The following is a 15393-nucleotide window of genomic DNA, read 5'->3' on the forward strand; positions in this document are numbered from 1 at the left end:
TTGAAACGCCACCGTATCGCTTCCTACTCCATTCCGCTCCCAATCGTTCCAGTTGTTGTGCTCGGTCGTTGTTTATTTTCGAAATCTCGCGCGCCGTTCGCATCCAAGTCGCATAAAAGTGACACAAACACCCGCTAAACGCAGCGACAACAATGCATTACGAGCCGCGCCTCCCCTGTTTTTCCGTTCCTACCAAATGCTAACAAACGAATGCGCATGTTGGTTTTTCCATTCTTGCGAAACATTGATATGATTTTATCGGCCCCCGATTCGTTGTTTCATCCTGTGTTAACTCGCTTGCCCAGATTTTTTTTAGGGGATTCCAGAGGAATTTTAAATGTTCTCGATAGTTCGACAGAGAGAGAGAGAGAGAGAGAGAGAGAGTGATTCTGAAGTTGTAAAATTGTTGCGCAAGTTACGGTAGAAGTTACGGTGGCTCGTGCAAAACGTTTGCCTCGTGATCTATATCGCGTTTATTCTACAATTTGATCTAACGTGAATGAATTTGTTTTTTATTTTTATTTTTACTTTTATTCGTTACGTATTTATGTATTTGTTATTGTTATATAATTGTCATTTGTTGAATTGATAAAATTGAATCATATTTAGAATTAGAATTATTTTCATCTAATTTTGCGTGTTAAAGATGAGAAAGGTGCAGATTTATTTCGGTCGTGTATTAAATATCGATTCGTGAATGATTTTTTCGTGCGTACAATATGAAATAGAAAAAAAAAAAGAAGGAAAAGGAAAACGCACTGTACCATCTTTTATCCTTTTCTATTTTCCATTTTTGCATACGGTGAAATATGTAAAAAAGAGTATGCCGCTGGCAGTAAATCGATATTACCTTTTTGAATTGTATAAAAAATAAAAAAAAAGAATGTAAAGTTCGAATATGGAGGTATTATAAGTTAATAGTTAATAAAAAATATTTTTATAGCTCCAATTAAAAGTTATTTTCATCGTATAAGTTTCTAAAAACTTATAATATCTTCAACAAATATTTTCTCGTTTTTAATGTTAAATTAATCGGTTTTAAATATTTGTTATTGAATAAAATTAACTGTCAATAAAGACATTGATCGAGCAGTGGGAATATAATCCTCTTGAAACGAACTAAGACTACGAAATGAAGATTAAAATTTCATCGAGTATTATTAAGTGAGATTAATTTAAATGAATAATCAACTGCTATACTTAGTCTGTGTTGTCATAAATTATATAATATACTTGCAATTTGTAATTTTCTAATAAATTATACGCGACTCTCCAATACTTCGTTATTAAATATTACTTTTCAACGATGTACAATTAATATTTCAAAAGAAATTATTACGAATTATTATAAATATGATCCAAAATAATTAATCGTCGATTAAAAATTATAAAAAAAATATTAAGATAATAAATATAAAAGAGAATATTCATGATATATTTGTACGTTATTAATATAGAAATGATAAAGTAAATGAGTATTACCTTTCCATCTCTCATTAACGATATGATATAAGTTTATTAGATGAAACGAGGCTGAATCGTATTAAGTAATCTCGTCTTGAATGACTCAGGGCTAGTAATTTTCTCATTATACCTCATCTCCTTCATATTTCTATAATTATCATTCGTGATAAAATGAATTTTCAATAGGAAAAGGATGGGATTATTAGCGAGTTTTTTTTAATAAATTGTATAATTATTACGTAACGAGAGAATGTTTTATCATTTCAATCACAACAAGGATAAAAATTTATACGTAAATGAAGATTTAAAACAAAGAAGGAAGAAGAAGAAAAATATTTGTCAGTTTAACAATTGTTACTTTCATTAGAGAGAGATATAAGAAAAAAAATTACCAGATTTATTTGCAATTTTCAAAAAAACAATCGAAATTAATTAAATAACAATCGTTTTCCGATCTATGCTCTAACCAATATTTCTCAGTCAAGTTTTTACTCAAATTTTAATGGGAATCTGCGTGTAATTCTCCGTTCACAATTAGAGCACCTCGACAAGGTAATTAATATTCGTTGAATTTCAATAGTATCGATTACAGAGGGAAATAAAATGGTTCCATTTCGTTGAAATGAATTCAGTTGATGCGAATAAAGCCTATCTTTTCCTGTTGACAAATATATCAATCATTTCTTTAAAAAAAGAAACGTGTTCATTTAATATAAATTAAATAAAAAAAAGAAGATATTTAAACATTATATTTTAGAATGATTTTAATTAAATATCCGTGAAAATTGTTGGAAGAACAAATTTTTGAAATGAAATCAAAGTATATAAATAATAAGAATAATAAGAAAAAAAGAACAATGAGAATATATCATTTATTTTCCTTCATTCCTCTGCGCGTTTCAAATTATTTTACATCCTTTGTCTCGTACAAAATATCTTGACGTTACAAAAATTCATTCGCCAAGATGTACAGTTTGTAATGTACTGTAACGAAGTTTTCTTTTTCAAGGGAGAAAAAGTTATTATTCGATTACTACTGTACCATACCACAATCGTTAAAATATTTTTTCCCACGAGGATATACAAATTAAAAAATATTTCCTACCTTGTTTTTTACGTCGATCAGATACGTTTGAAATATATCGAAGCGAATAATCGTATATTCTACTTAAAAAATAAAAGATAGAGAGAGATTCAGAATTAATTAAGAAAAAACCGTAAAAACTATCATGCAATTTTCTTTTTCTTCTTCCCTTTTTTATCATCATCTTCTCATAATTATCTCCCTTCTCTTTCGTTTCTTAATAATATCTTGATAAAAGTTCAACGACCAAACGCGAGATCCTGTAACGGAACAAAGTGGAAACTTTCGCGCCGTTAATGAGGCGCGGGGAAAAAAGAAGTCGAAAACCGTGGCCGTAATTTTTCTCCGCGTCACTGTCAATAGAAACCGGCAATAATAACGAGATCGAATGGTTTTTTCAGAATCTATCTCATTCAGAAATTGAATATCACTTCGACTCGAAGCAAGCGATCGCTTGCGGGTCAAAGCGGTCCTGGGGTGATTGTATAATTATCCGAATGGAGCATCGCGCACGAGGTGGGTGAGCGCTTCCTCCCCGAAGTGGGATTCTCATTTCCTTTGTACGTGGATTCCACCGATGGATTTTTTCACTTATTCTCGTGCTCCACCGCCATCGTGCCACGTTTCATTTCGATAAATTGATTTGTTTTCAATTCTATCCCCAGAGGTGGCTCCTAGAGTCGCCTACGAATAATGGCTAGTCGAACTCTTAAAAACACTTTTGCAAACACTCTTCAAAATTGATTCTTTTATACGTATATATATATATATATTCTTTCCAAGTTTTAATTATCGAGATCGTTTCCATTAAGCAATGATTATTTATAATTTATTTAATTTAATGTGGACATAGAATTCAGATTGGACAAGTGATTTCGTGAAACAAGTAATTTCATATCTCGTTTCATTATAATCAGAAGCACGAGAATCTTTTTAAAATTTGGCCGAAGTTTATTCATACATAAGTATTTATTCAAGGTAACCGTCACGTGTCATTTTACATCACAAGTTAAACCGCAAGAAGAAAAATATTTGATAAAGAAATATATATATATTCTAGTTTCATTTTTATGTACACTTGAAAAAGGGGAAAAAAGAGATTTCGTTAAAAGAAACAATGATCACAACGCAAAATGTATTATTCGTGTTTCCATTCTAAAAATATTCTTCGACAAGTGTGTATAAATCGTGAAATAAACGAGAAAGTCGACAATTGTAAGCCACTGTTGCCAGAAAAAAGTTAGTTTTTAAATTCTTCCAACTAAAGTTTAGAAGTTTTTTTATCTTCGTGTTCGGGTTAATTATTTGTTCTAGCGCCGCTACATTCGTGAACGCGACCCGGATTCGACGATTAAAACGGTCGATAAAAACGTCTGAAAGAGGCGACAAGAAAAATGGCGGCGGGCAGAGAACGAGAAGGAGCGACAAAAAGGGATTAAGAATCGGGCAACTAGGAGGAACTGGACCGGTGAACAATTATCGAAACTGGGTCGGGCTTGGAATATTATCCGTTGGCCGAGCGCACGTTCATACAACTCGATGGAAAACTCGTAGCAATTACGAATACGGACAACGGAGCCGGTCCCCGGTGCCAAATTCTGGCGATCGCCTCGGCAAGAAATGGAATTCTATCCTGTCCCTGTAAACGATATAGAGAGCAAAGTGATTGTCTGCGTCGAGTCGGTGGCCAGAAATTTTGGAATCAAATCCGGATTAGATCCTCTTTACATCTTTCCCCCTTCGTTACAATTCAAAAGTGGGATTGAATGCAATGCGTTCACGTGCATTCCCGATTCATGGCGCGCCAGCGTGTTAAAGAATCGAGAAATCGAGACACGAAGACGAATCGCAAAGAATAATCTTCGGTTCTTCGTATTTATTCTATCTCAATCGAAGTGATTATCTCTGTGAAAGTCTAAATAAATTAGAATATTCTAGTGGACGACTAGCAAAATGACGAGAAAAGAATAATGAAGGAGCGTGCTATGGAAATGAAGCCTCCTCCACCTAATATTTTTCCTAACTCTTACGTCTCGATCGTAAAGATCACGCGTTCTCGTTTCGTGAAGAGTCTGTCGTTAAACCTTGGTGGAATTCCGTGAATTTGGGGCGAGATTACTCGTGGCACGAGTCGCCGCCGTGTTATTTAACGGCGAGTCGAACGAGAATGAACTTTCGACAGATTGGTTGTCGAAGGGACCTCGCCGCGATGGAATCGGGCGAAACCCGAAAATTGAAATCGATTTCTCCGCCACTACTGCTCGACTACTACTCCGTGGCGCAATTTTCAATAGGGATAAACATCCGTGAGTCCGGATTAACGAGAATGATTTAACGGGACCCGAAGCCCTCAATTTCGTTTACAAATGAACTTGCCGCCCAGGATGGTAATGCGGACAAATTGCGGCCCATCCCTTACAGATATTAATGCCTCGGGTGTGCCGTTTTAATACGGGAGGAGGAGAGGAAGGCACGAGGAAGGCCTCGATTTCTCAAACTTTTCTGACTTAATGCGCCCTCGTTCTCTTCCAAGAATTGGGCTAAACTGTGCATGCCGTTCTATCAAGTTAATCAAGACACGTGCAAGCGTATGAATAATTTTGCGAAAAGTGTTATTTCGTTTATTGCCTTATTCGAGAATTTTTTTTCAAATTTACTCGAATAGTTTTTTAATCATTTTTCCGCGAATATGCTTGAAGTTTCGAAAGTGAAAGAACTAGACTTTTAGACTAATTAATTAATTGATTAAGAATAATATTGTCTTAAACTATTAATGACCCCAATAATTGGAAATTACTATTTGATCTCTAAATAATTGGTATCTCGATCAAATACAAACCCATCGTGTAGAATTTCTCTTGGACCGTGTTTCCCCGTGGTTTTCGAGTGTCGCAATAACCACGATTCGCGTCCGCAAACACAGTCCAATTCATTTTATCACGCTCAACATTCGAAACGAGCATGAAACATTGTTCGATCGCGGCTTAACGAACTGGTTTCGCGAGTAGCATAACGTGAAAAAAAAAAAAAAGAAAAAAAGAAAAAAAGAAAAATCTTGTTTAGATGTGGCATTGTGACGAGAAACACAATTATTAATCTCGCGGATTAATCTATTTTATAGGGATTTGAAAATATAATCGAAACTGAAATTTCGAAATAAAATGCATTTCATTCGTGGACGTTCGACATGCATGAATGAAGCATAATGTGGGAATGAAAAATGGAACGAGAAGGGAATTTTAACAAAGCGATACGAAATTGTCACGGGCTTGCGTCAAATAAAACAATAAAACGTTTCTCTCGGAAATATTTCGTAAAATGATTTTGTCGAATAATCTACGTTTTGATACAATTTGAATGATTCGGGGCAAGATTCAAATTGGTTTAAAAAATATACAATATATTTGGCGAGAAATACAATTTTATATTACATTTGATGTACTACCATATCAAAAGTCGAGCAAGATTCTCGATGGAGGATTGATTTTCTATTAATGCAAAGAAGGATAATGCAAAGCGAGAAATGCAACGAAATCCAAAAAAAAAGAAAAATGTTATGCACATTGATAACAACACTTGCGTTAAAGGCATGTACAAAAGAAAATTCTTTTTCACGTTTAAGAAAAGTTCATGATCATACGCTTCAACCGCGTATTATAAAACATGATACATAAAAATTCGATGAATAATATAATTCATTCAGGACAATATTCGAATGAATATTCACTTGAAAATATTTTATCATAATTAAATTACCAAATGGGACAATCTTGGCGAGGATCTTTAATTAAGTGAAATGAAAATTATTTGGAATCATTGTTAGACCCGGCTGGTGGAGAGCGTGCATGTTGCACTCGTAATAGTTTTGAAGTATCGCGAAATCTATGTAAAGCAATTCCGGTAAATGGATAACCGGAAATACGTGGGACCAAGCTCGGAAGATAACAGTTGCTGCGGTCGAGTTTGCGACATTTCAGCCAATGGGGATGTGTCGAGAAGGACTAGTGTTATTCGCGCTATGCCGAACCATTGGAGTAATTGGACTAATTACCCTACGCAATTATCCGGAATTAATCGAGATAAACCGCTTAATTAGCACAACGTTCGTTGTTGCTTGCTGCAGTACTCGTTGTTGATTCCAACTACCTCGAAATATATTATACACTATTTGAGAATCTTCATCTTCCTATCTTCCTATCTTCCTCGAATCGATATCTCGTGCGATTAGATCGCGAGATGATGAAATTTCTGATCGATTTTTTTTCCAAAATAAAATATTTCAAACTGTTTCAACGAAACATTGATTAATTACGATGGTTCTAGATACAATATTTGCACAAAATCAAGGCAGAAAATCAATTTTATTTCACAAATAAATTTTCACTGATAAACGCATAAGATAAGAAGTCTCGAGATTTCCGGAAATATCCTAATTTACAGATCCCTCTTTCTACAGCTAAACTAAATATTATTACAGAAATTTTATACATAATCAATTTTATTGCCTGATACTCGAATATTTAATACATTTTTGCACCAAAATCAAATTTTCCATAAGAATTCACACTAGTTTCTGCAATGATATCGAATCATAAACTTGCAATGCTTTTTTCTAGTTTAACGCCGTTTAAATTATTCCACGATAAGATATCCTAATTTACAGGTCCCTCTTTCTAGCTAAACGAAATATTATTACAGAAATTTTATACATAATCAATTTTATTGCCTGATACTCGAATATTTAATACATTTTTGCGCCAAAATAAAATTTTCCATAAGAATTCACACTAGTTTCTGCAATGATACCGAATCATAAACTTGCTTTTTTCTAGTTTAACGCCGTTTAAATTATTCCGCGATAGGATATCCTAATTTACAGATCCCTCTTTCTATAGCTAAACTAAATATTATTACAGAAATTTTATACATAATCAATTTTATTTTTTCTAATTTAACATCTAGTTTAACGCCGTTTAAATTATTCTATAGGATCGAACCACATCGAGACGAGCGAACGAACAGGACGAATCGAATTAAAATCGTATTTCGATTTCCGGCCGCGCTTAGTTTGCTTCGTCATCAGACAAGTTCACACGGCGAGTTTTCCGTAGTTGTTGGTCAACGTAGCCGCTTCCGCGCCGTTTTCGATTGGCCAATTAAGATTTACGCGTTCCCAGCAATGACACGACGATACTGCGCACGATTCGACAGTTCCCATGAATTTATCGTTTTATCGTTTGTTCCTATGCCAGCCAGATATCCGCGCCAGAACGACGTGCCACGTTCCTCGATCGGATTTATTCGCTGCCCGGGGAAACAACATTCTGAACGCCATAAAGGAGCGAGATAACGACACGATCATCTATCGGCATATGCGCAATATTTTTTCTTTTTATTTTTATTTTTTTTAATGCATTTATATGCGATGCGAAATTTGTACCATTTTTTAGATTAGATTTTTGAGGATGATCTTCGAGAAGCTAATTATTTGGGGGATGAAGTTGGAATAATTTTTCAATTTCTTTTTTTTGATAGAAAATTCTGTTACGTATTAGCAACTTTCTCAACTTTATATCGAGTAGAACATCGGTTAGTTTGTAATTTCTAGAATTCACTTATACATTCGTTTATAGATGCGTGTACTCGTTTCATTGCTAAACTTGTACTCTCGCTAGAGAGAGAGGGGGGATATATTCATAATATTAATTATAAATTCGAGAAGGAAGTTTGCTAATAACCTTGGTAATAATGAAGCGATTCTGTGTTTAATTTTAAATGATACGATAATAATGGTGGAATAATATTAAAAAGCAACGCGATTAATTATTTCTTTCGCGCATCTCTCAATTTATATTCGAATTATATATATATTTAACATTTGCTTGTAACCTGGAAAAAAAACACGATATGGCATATTGGAGTTTCGACGTAAAAAGGGAACTTTATGAATAATAGTAGACATCGGAAAGCATTTTCAGGAAAACTGAAAATATTTACATACGGTATTTGCAGAACACGAGCCGTTTTAACCAAAAATATTTTTGTTCCTCCGTTTTATATCCCTCTAAAAAAGTTTCGAACCCTTTTGTTTTCTACTCCTGTCGCTCGCAAAATGAATGCTTCGTTTATAGTTTTCATTTGAACATGTATTGAAAAATACATGATGAAACTCAGACGACGAAACGTTGCTGCAAAATATTATAACAATTCCTTAATTTCCATTGCTACTTCACAATTTTAATTGGATTTACTTTATAACTTTCCTCCTTACGACTACAAATATTTCAATCTCCATCATTGAACATAAACATTTTCTCTTGTTATTTTATCTTTATCAATTAACGTACTCTTTTATCACGATAGAAAACAATAACGAATTATCGAATACTTTAAAAGAAAAAAAGAAATCATCCCTGTTCCAATCTCTTTCGTCAACCTCATTCTTCTCGATTACATTCAAGGCCAATTCCATTAATCTCGCGCAATCTCTCAGAGTAGTTTCGTTATTTAAAAAATTATACTTACCCGGCCAATGACGTGGGCGGAATAATAATTAAGGCGGCCAAGATAAGTCGCGTCGAATATTAATAAAATCCCCTCCCCTCAGTAATTAACCCAAGCAAAAAATTAATAAATCATTCGCACCGTTGACCGTTGACAATTATCTCTGTTACAGAGCAACAGAAGCCAGCCAGCCATCGGATTGAAGCAGACGCCCAAGGCTCGGGTAAGTTTTTCCACCTTCTACGGTGGGGAAAATCCACCTCCTCCGTTTTCTCCCCTTTTTGCCGCGCGGAAATTCAAATAAGGGAACGATCTCGCCTCGAAACTAGTTAGCAGCAGCTCGTTAGCAGGCCCGATCGATGCCCACCTCGACCGAGTTCCACCCGTACTTTTGACCAAACAACTTTTTCAAATCTCCTCCTTTTCCAGCCTCCTCGAGGAAAGTTGAAATAGGCAACCCCTTCTCTCTCTCTCTCTCTTCACGTACGCGTACGTGCGCTCGTATATCTTCTCGAGGCAGCGAACCACGAAATCGGCGGGGAGGGAACGGAGGGACACGTAGTAGTATAATTTTACGACTTTAGTTTCGCCAATTTCTCGAAAGTATCGGGGAGGGGGTTGAAACGATGTCGTCGAGACGTTTGTTTGTAATTTACGATCGTTGAATCGCGTGTCGTGCAATCCGGTTATGCAACGTTAACTTGTCCCTTTGACGAAATCGTCTTGCATTTATGTGAATTGTGTATGTATATATACATATTTTAAAATCGACGATTTTCGGTTGTTGGTGATATTCTAGTTCGATTACGTTCATGGATTATTCGATAAAGTTGTTATCGAATAGAAATTGTAATAATTAAAGCGATAAATAATAAGGGGATAATTTCGAGTTTGATCATCGCAACTGGTTTAAATTAATTAGCATTGTTTGCTGTCGTATATATTTACCTTGAATAATAACATCGATTACGTTATCATTGTTATTAATAATAAAATTCAACGAATGGAGCGATATTTACAGAGTAAGTAATTAAATCTCCAAATAAAAAAGTGATCGAAATAACGGGAACTAAAGCGAAAATTAAACCTTTCCCGAACTTCGTCGAATTGATAAAGTTTAATAAAGTTTAATCGAGTTTTGATCGTTGCGAGGAAGACGATGTCTTTTTTCTTTTTTTTTCGAAAAGATCGAGGATGAGACTCACTGCTCGTAGAATCGTGGCGATCGTTCGCGGGCGTAACATTACGCGCCCCGTGTGTTAGAGACAACCGGGAAGAGGAAGCGTACGGGCGAACAAAGCCACTAAATGACATACTCTATCCACGGTGTGCACGTGACGCGTGCGCTCCGTTTTAATCCCCACTGGGCCTACTTATTCTGCCAGACAGACGGGGACAGTGTGGAACAAAGGGGGGCAAAGGTTGGATATCTCTGTCTCTAGGTGGAAAAATCAGCGGGAAAACAAACGGGAAGCTGAGACGGAAACGATCGATGATTCGTTCGTTACATGCGAGATAAGTTAATTGACAAGGGGTCAGGTTATTAATTTCTCGATCGATGATCGAAATCGAAGGGAAATAATTTTCCTCAAAGGAATGTTAATCGTGTAGGGGAATTTGTGTAGGGATTCTCGGACAATATAATTTTTAATTTTTGTAGAAAATTGTATTCCAGCAAAATCGAGTAAAATTCTTTTTATATTTCACTTTTTGTATCACCATATATATTTTGTACACGGTATATACTGCGTATTCTGTGTCTCGTACCACATGCTCTATGCAGCAGAGAAAGTCTTTTTACTTTTCACTTTTCATCTGCTTCCTCTTTTTTAATCTTCCGCTTTTCCGCGCAAAAGCTTTGACACGTCGCGCCCCAACGAAAAACCTTGTGTATCGATTACTTTTGTGTGTACGCGAATTTCAATAACTGTTCGACTGAGTGAAATTTTCGTGAATTATTATTATTTCGATAATTCGTAGATGTTAAATTTGTCGATAAACAAACTATCTATAAATATTTAATTGACACGGAATTATTAGGATTTCAATATTTAACTATATATACATATACGGAGAAATGGCAATAAAGGGGAAAAAATGTATCGATACGCTCAATTTAATTTATATAACTCGAAAATGTAACGTAATAGCATTACTCACAATATCGAACAAAACCAAAAATTCCATTTACGGCCGCCATTGCTAGACAACAAAAGCCGTCCCTTAAATTGAATCAAATTACGCGAGTGAATCCCTCGATTTCGCCAATCCGACCGATCCATCATCCTTTAATTAACGTAATGATCGATGTGTCACTAAAATCTCGCTCCCCCCCTCCTTCGATAAAATCGATCGATTTCTCGTGATCATTCAACTCGTTCGGAATCATTTGTCACCGTACCAAAGCCACGCTTCATTTTTCACCCACGAAAAAAAAAAAAGACTTTTTCTCGAGCTTTTCAATACCGTTGTTTCGATCCGTTATTTCGTTCGAAATAATTTCCGCGAACGGCGCGAACGAAAAGCAAAGGAATGGCAACGTCCCACGGAACGGCGCGAAATCGCGCGGTCCAATTTCGCGAGATTGCTTGCGACCCTTTGGGGGAGCCATCCTCGTGGAAAAGAGCTTCTTCGAGGGTGCTCGTATTTTTTTCCAACTCCTCCCCGAAAAGGAAATGCGGCTTTCCTTCCTCCAATTGTAGCCTACAATAGTCAGATGCAATCCGAACGGATTGTCTAACGCTCGTATCCCGCAATGCATTACAATTTAATACGCCATTCCTTTAGAACTGTCCACCATTCCTAGATTTAATTCGTGACGTTACGATTATACACATAGTATAAATGTTTGTTTGTCTCCATTAAAGAGAGTATTTTTTCTTTCTCTCTCTCTAGAATATTTTTTGTTATTGTCGCTGGCACGTGCCAGTTTTTACAATTTCTTGAACTGAAAATTTCTACCGTATATCCTCTAATTATATTTTATATACGTCGTAAATAATCGTGTTTTCTCTCCATAAATCGAGTTAGAAGAAAATTCCTTTTGATTACGAAAATTAATTAATATTTATAACAAGTAAGTATCGAAAGGGATTATGCTTTAAGGGAAAAAATAAAATTTCCCTTTGCGTATCCTCGATGTAGCAACCAACTTATCGCCTTACGAAGAATGGGAAGGATAAAAAGAACAGCATTCGTTTAATTTTCACAAACTATGGAATTATCTCAAACCGTAATTAAAATTTCTTGGAATATAAAATTGGAAAAGAATGCTTTTATTTTCCTCCTTTATATTTGTCAAAGCATAAGCTCTTCTCCTCCTCCGTCTTTAATTATATATACGTTTTAATGTGTGGCAAATGCTCGTGTGTGTAAAATTTCAGAATATTCGCGAATATGCATATTTCACAATGCGTTAGAAACGTCGATTTTACACCTCGTTACATTTTACTGCCTCTGAACCATACCCATGGATACGGAAACGTCTCTGAATTATAACTACCGTGAACTCTACTAATTTAACTAGCCGATGAGGCGAGATTGTGCCCTGGAGGAAGCGCTAACCTTCGTCAAAGTGCATACGACGCAAGGAATGGATACACGTACGACTAGTCGTGATTAGTCAGATGACAGCAGACTTTTGATACTCGTGCCGATAAAAACTCTTCGTCGAAATTTTCGCTTAATTGAAATTTTTCAATTAAATTTCGTTATTATAATCTTATGGGAATTGATTAAATGTTTTTTTAATTTGACCCGTAGAAAAATTAAATGCCTTAGTTGAAAACATTTTTAACTAAAATTCGCTCGTATTTAACATACGTGTATCTTTCTTTTTATATTCTATTCTATTAGCAAGGGAATATAAAACACAAAGGATAATTTAATAATAATGGAAATTCAGAAACAGAAGTGAATATTTTTTTGTTAAAAAAATTCTAAAATAATGTATATTTAGTTAAATCCCGCGTGATTTTTATTGTAGTTTTTTTTATATAAAATCGTGTGTCTATATATCGATCCATTTAATGAAATTATTATATTCTGTTCATTGAAATTCTGTTTATTTTTTGAAAAATAAAATGATATATCCATCTGGAGAAACAACGTTCCAATTTTACAACGTATAACATTATTACAATTTTTCCTCAAGTTTATTCATTGTATAGATACAAATTTAAATTCACTTTCACTATTGTTGCTATTAAAAAAAAAAAAAAATGAAAATGTAGTACATAAAACAAAATTTAAAACTTTTTCTGGATGATTAAATTTAAAAGTCCACTTTAAATAATTTGACTTAGAAAATTATAAAAAATATAGCATTTCTAATATTATCGTTCAATTAATAACTATTAATCACTGACCAATCACTGCATTCGAACATTTCAAACTATGAATAATCGATTGCTAACCACGTTTCTCGCTCGCTTAATCCTTGACTTTCCTTCGCTTGACCTGTTTCATTCCCATCCAGTTTCGCAATCGATTTACGATCATACCGACTCAAAAGTTGAGATTCCATTATACATATATAACGATTTTAATATATTTTCCAGAGAAATCGAAAGATTTTGCATCGTTAATGATCCGCGACTTTCATTTTTAAAATAAAATTATATATCATTGCCTATACGTATTTCAGGAAAATGCATCGATTTTGACAACACAATTCGTTGGTTTATCCGAAATAGAAAATTCACGATATATGGACGATTTTGTTCAAACTGTGTGCTACCATTATCTTTTCGATGATGTTTCTCGTTTCCTAACCGCATCACGATATTAGACAATACATTTTACATGAATGCATTCACGAAATACGGATCAAATGTACTGTAAACAATTTGGTCAAAATAAATAGAATATTTACTCGATAGATATTCATTTTTAAATATGATCGATGATCGTGCTTTTTTTTTTAATAGAATGAAAAAATTTTAAACGTCTAGATTCCAAAATTTTTAAATCGAGTTTCATAAAAAGAAAAATATATATTGTCTTTTTCTACGAAACATTTCAATAATTTTATATGATTAATAGTGAACGAATGGGAAAAAATAGGACGAAGGATGAAAAGATATTTGACAAACAATGTAATATTTATGTTCAACGATTTTTCAGATAATTAAAATCATCCCACGAATGGAAAGTTCGTGGAACAAAAAATTCATAGTGGATCAATAAGCTTCCCGAAATCGAATCGACGAACGTGCCACGAATAATTTGATTTCTTTCTCCCGCGGGTTAAAAAGCGCGCTCATTCAGCCGAAATAATGATCGTCGGTTTCGACGAGATATTCAAACTCGAAAATATCGAAGTAACAAAGAGGGGCAAATTACGTTGCGAATTTTTTAGTTATCGAACATTTTCGCGCGCCAATTAGTACCCACCGGAATATTCCACCAACGTTGCGAATTTCTTTTTTCTTTTTTTTTTTCCGACAATGTTAATTTGACCGGCATTTTTTAATAAAAAGAGGAAATCATCGAGTTTCGTTCGAATTTACGTACGTGAGAAACGATTCCAGTAATTGAAATCGGTATGTAATTATCATGATCTTTTTAACAAACAACGAGAAAAAAAAAAGGGAGAAAATGAAGGGAAAATGAAGAGGCATTTGCAAATATCGAATTTAAATTTACTTTACCGCGTATGAATTATTCATGAAAACACGAATTCTAAACATTTTCGCTATATCGAGTATGCGATCAGCGAGCCCATCATCGGGTTATTTCCGATTTCAAAAACTTTTGCTACATTTAGTTTGAATTGAATTATTATAAAAATATGTGGCACTTGCCCATTGATATTTTATCAATCCTCGATGGAATAAAAATGTTGAATTTCTGAGTTAACATATTTATAAATCACAAGCCATATGGAAATTTTACAAAGGATCTTAAATATGTAGAATTTGAGAATTAAGGGTGAAAAAGGATTAATTTTAAAGTAAAGCATGCGAAAGAGAAGAAAAGAAGAGAAATCTAGGACAATAAGAAGTAAGCTTTAACGGAAGAACTTTTCTTGTTGAATTAAATTTTTATTCCATCTTCGAGAGATCCTTATTCAGCCAAAACTAAGTATATAGATTGAAAAAGAATGAAAGGAAAAAAAGAAAATGAAACGAATTGCCAAAATGCAACTTTTCAACGGGATTCGTTTTCTTTGATTCATATTTCCTTATCATCTTGATTGTCATTTCATCTCATTCAGCAACAGATTTTCTACAAGTCTCGCAATTTCGCAAAACTATCTCATTTTCTCTCAGCAATCGTTGCATCTTCTAAATGAGCTCGACTCGTCGCGATTCGAGACTACGAGGCTGAAAACCAAGTGG

The 15393-nt window shown here is 34.5% G+C and overlaps 2 protein-coding genes across 8 annotated transcripts in view; one reads left to right on the forward strand and one right to left on the reverse strand.

Annotated features, from left to right (window-relative positions):
- LOC100577798 overlaps nt 1-15393 on the reverse strand; it is a 238344-nt gene that overhangs the window by 118819 nt on the left and 104132 nt on the right. The gene's annotated exons all lie outside the window — the stretch shown is intronic.
- LOC412801 (mediator of RNA polymerase II transcription subunit 12) overlaps nt 1-15393 on the forward strand; it is a 479417-nt gene that overhangs the window by 79734 nt on the left and 384290 nt on the right. Inside the window, exon 3 of the mRNA XM_396254.7 lies at nt 9225-9275. Coding sequence (XP_396254.6) covers nt 9225-9275 — 51 coding nt within the window. The remainder of the gene's footprint in view (nt 1-9224; nt 9276-15393) is intronic.

Source organism: Apis mellifera, linkage group LG4 (genome assembly GCF_003254395.2).
Source record: "Apis mellifera strain DH4 linkage group LG4, Amel_HAv3.1, whole genome shotgun sequence".
Lineage (NCBI taxonomy): Eukaryota > Metazoa > Arthropoda > Insecta > Hymenoptera > Apidae > Apis > Apis mellifera.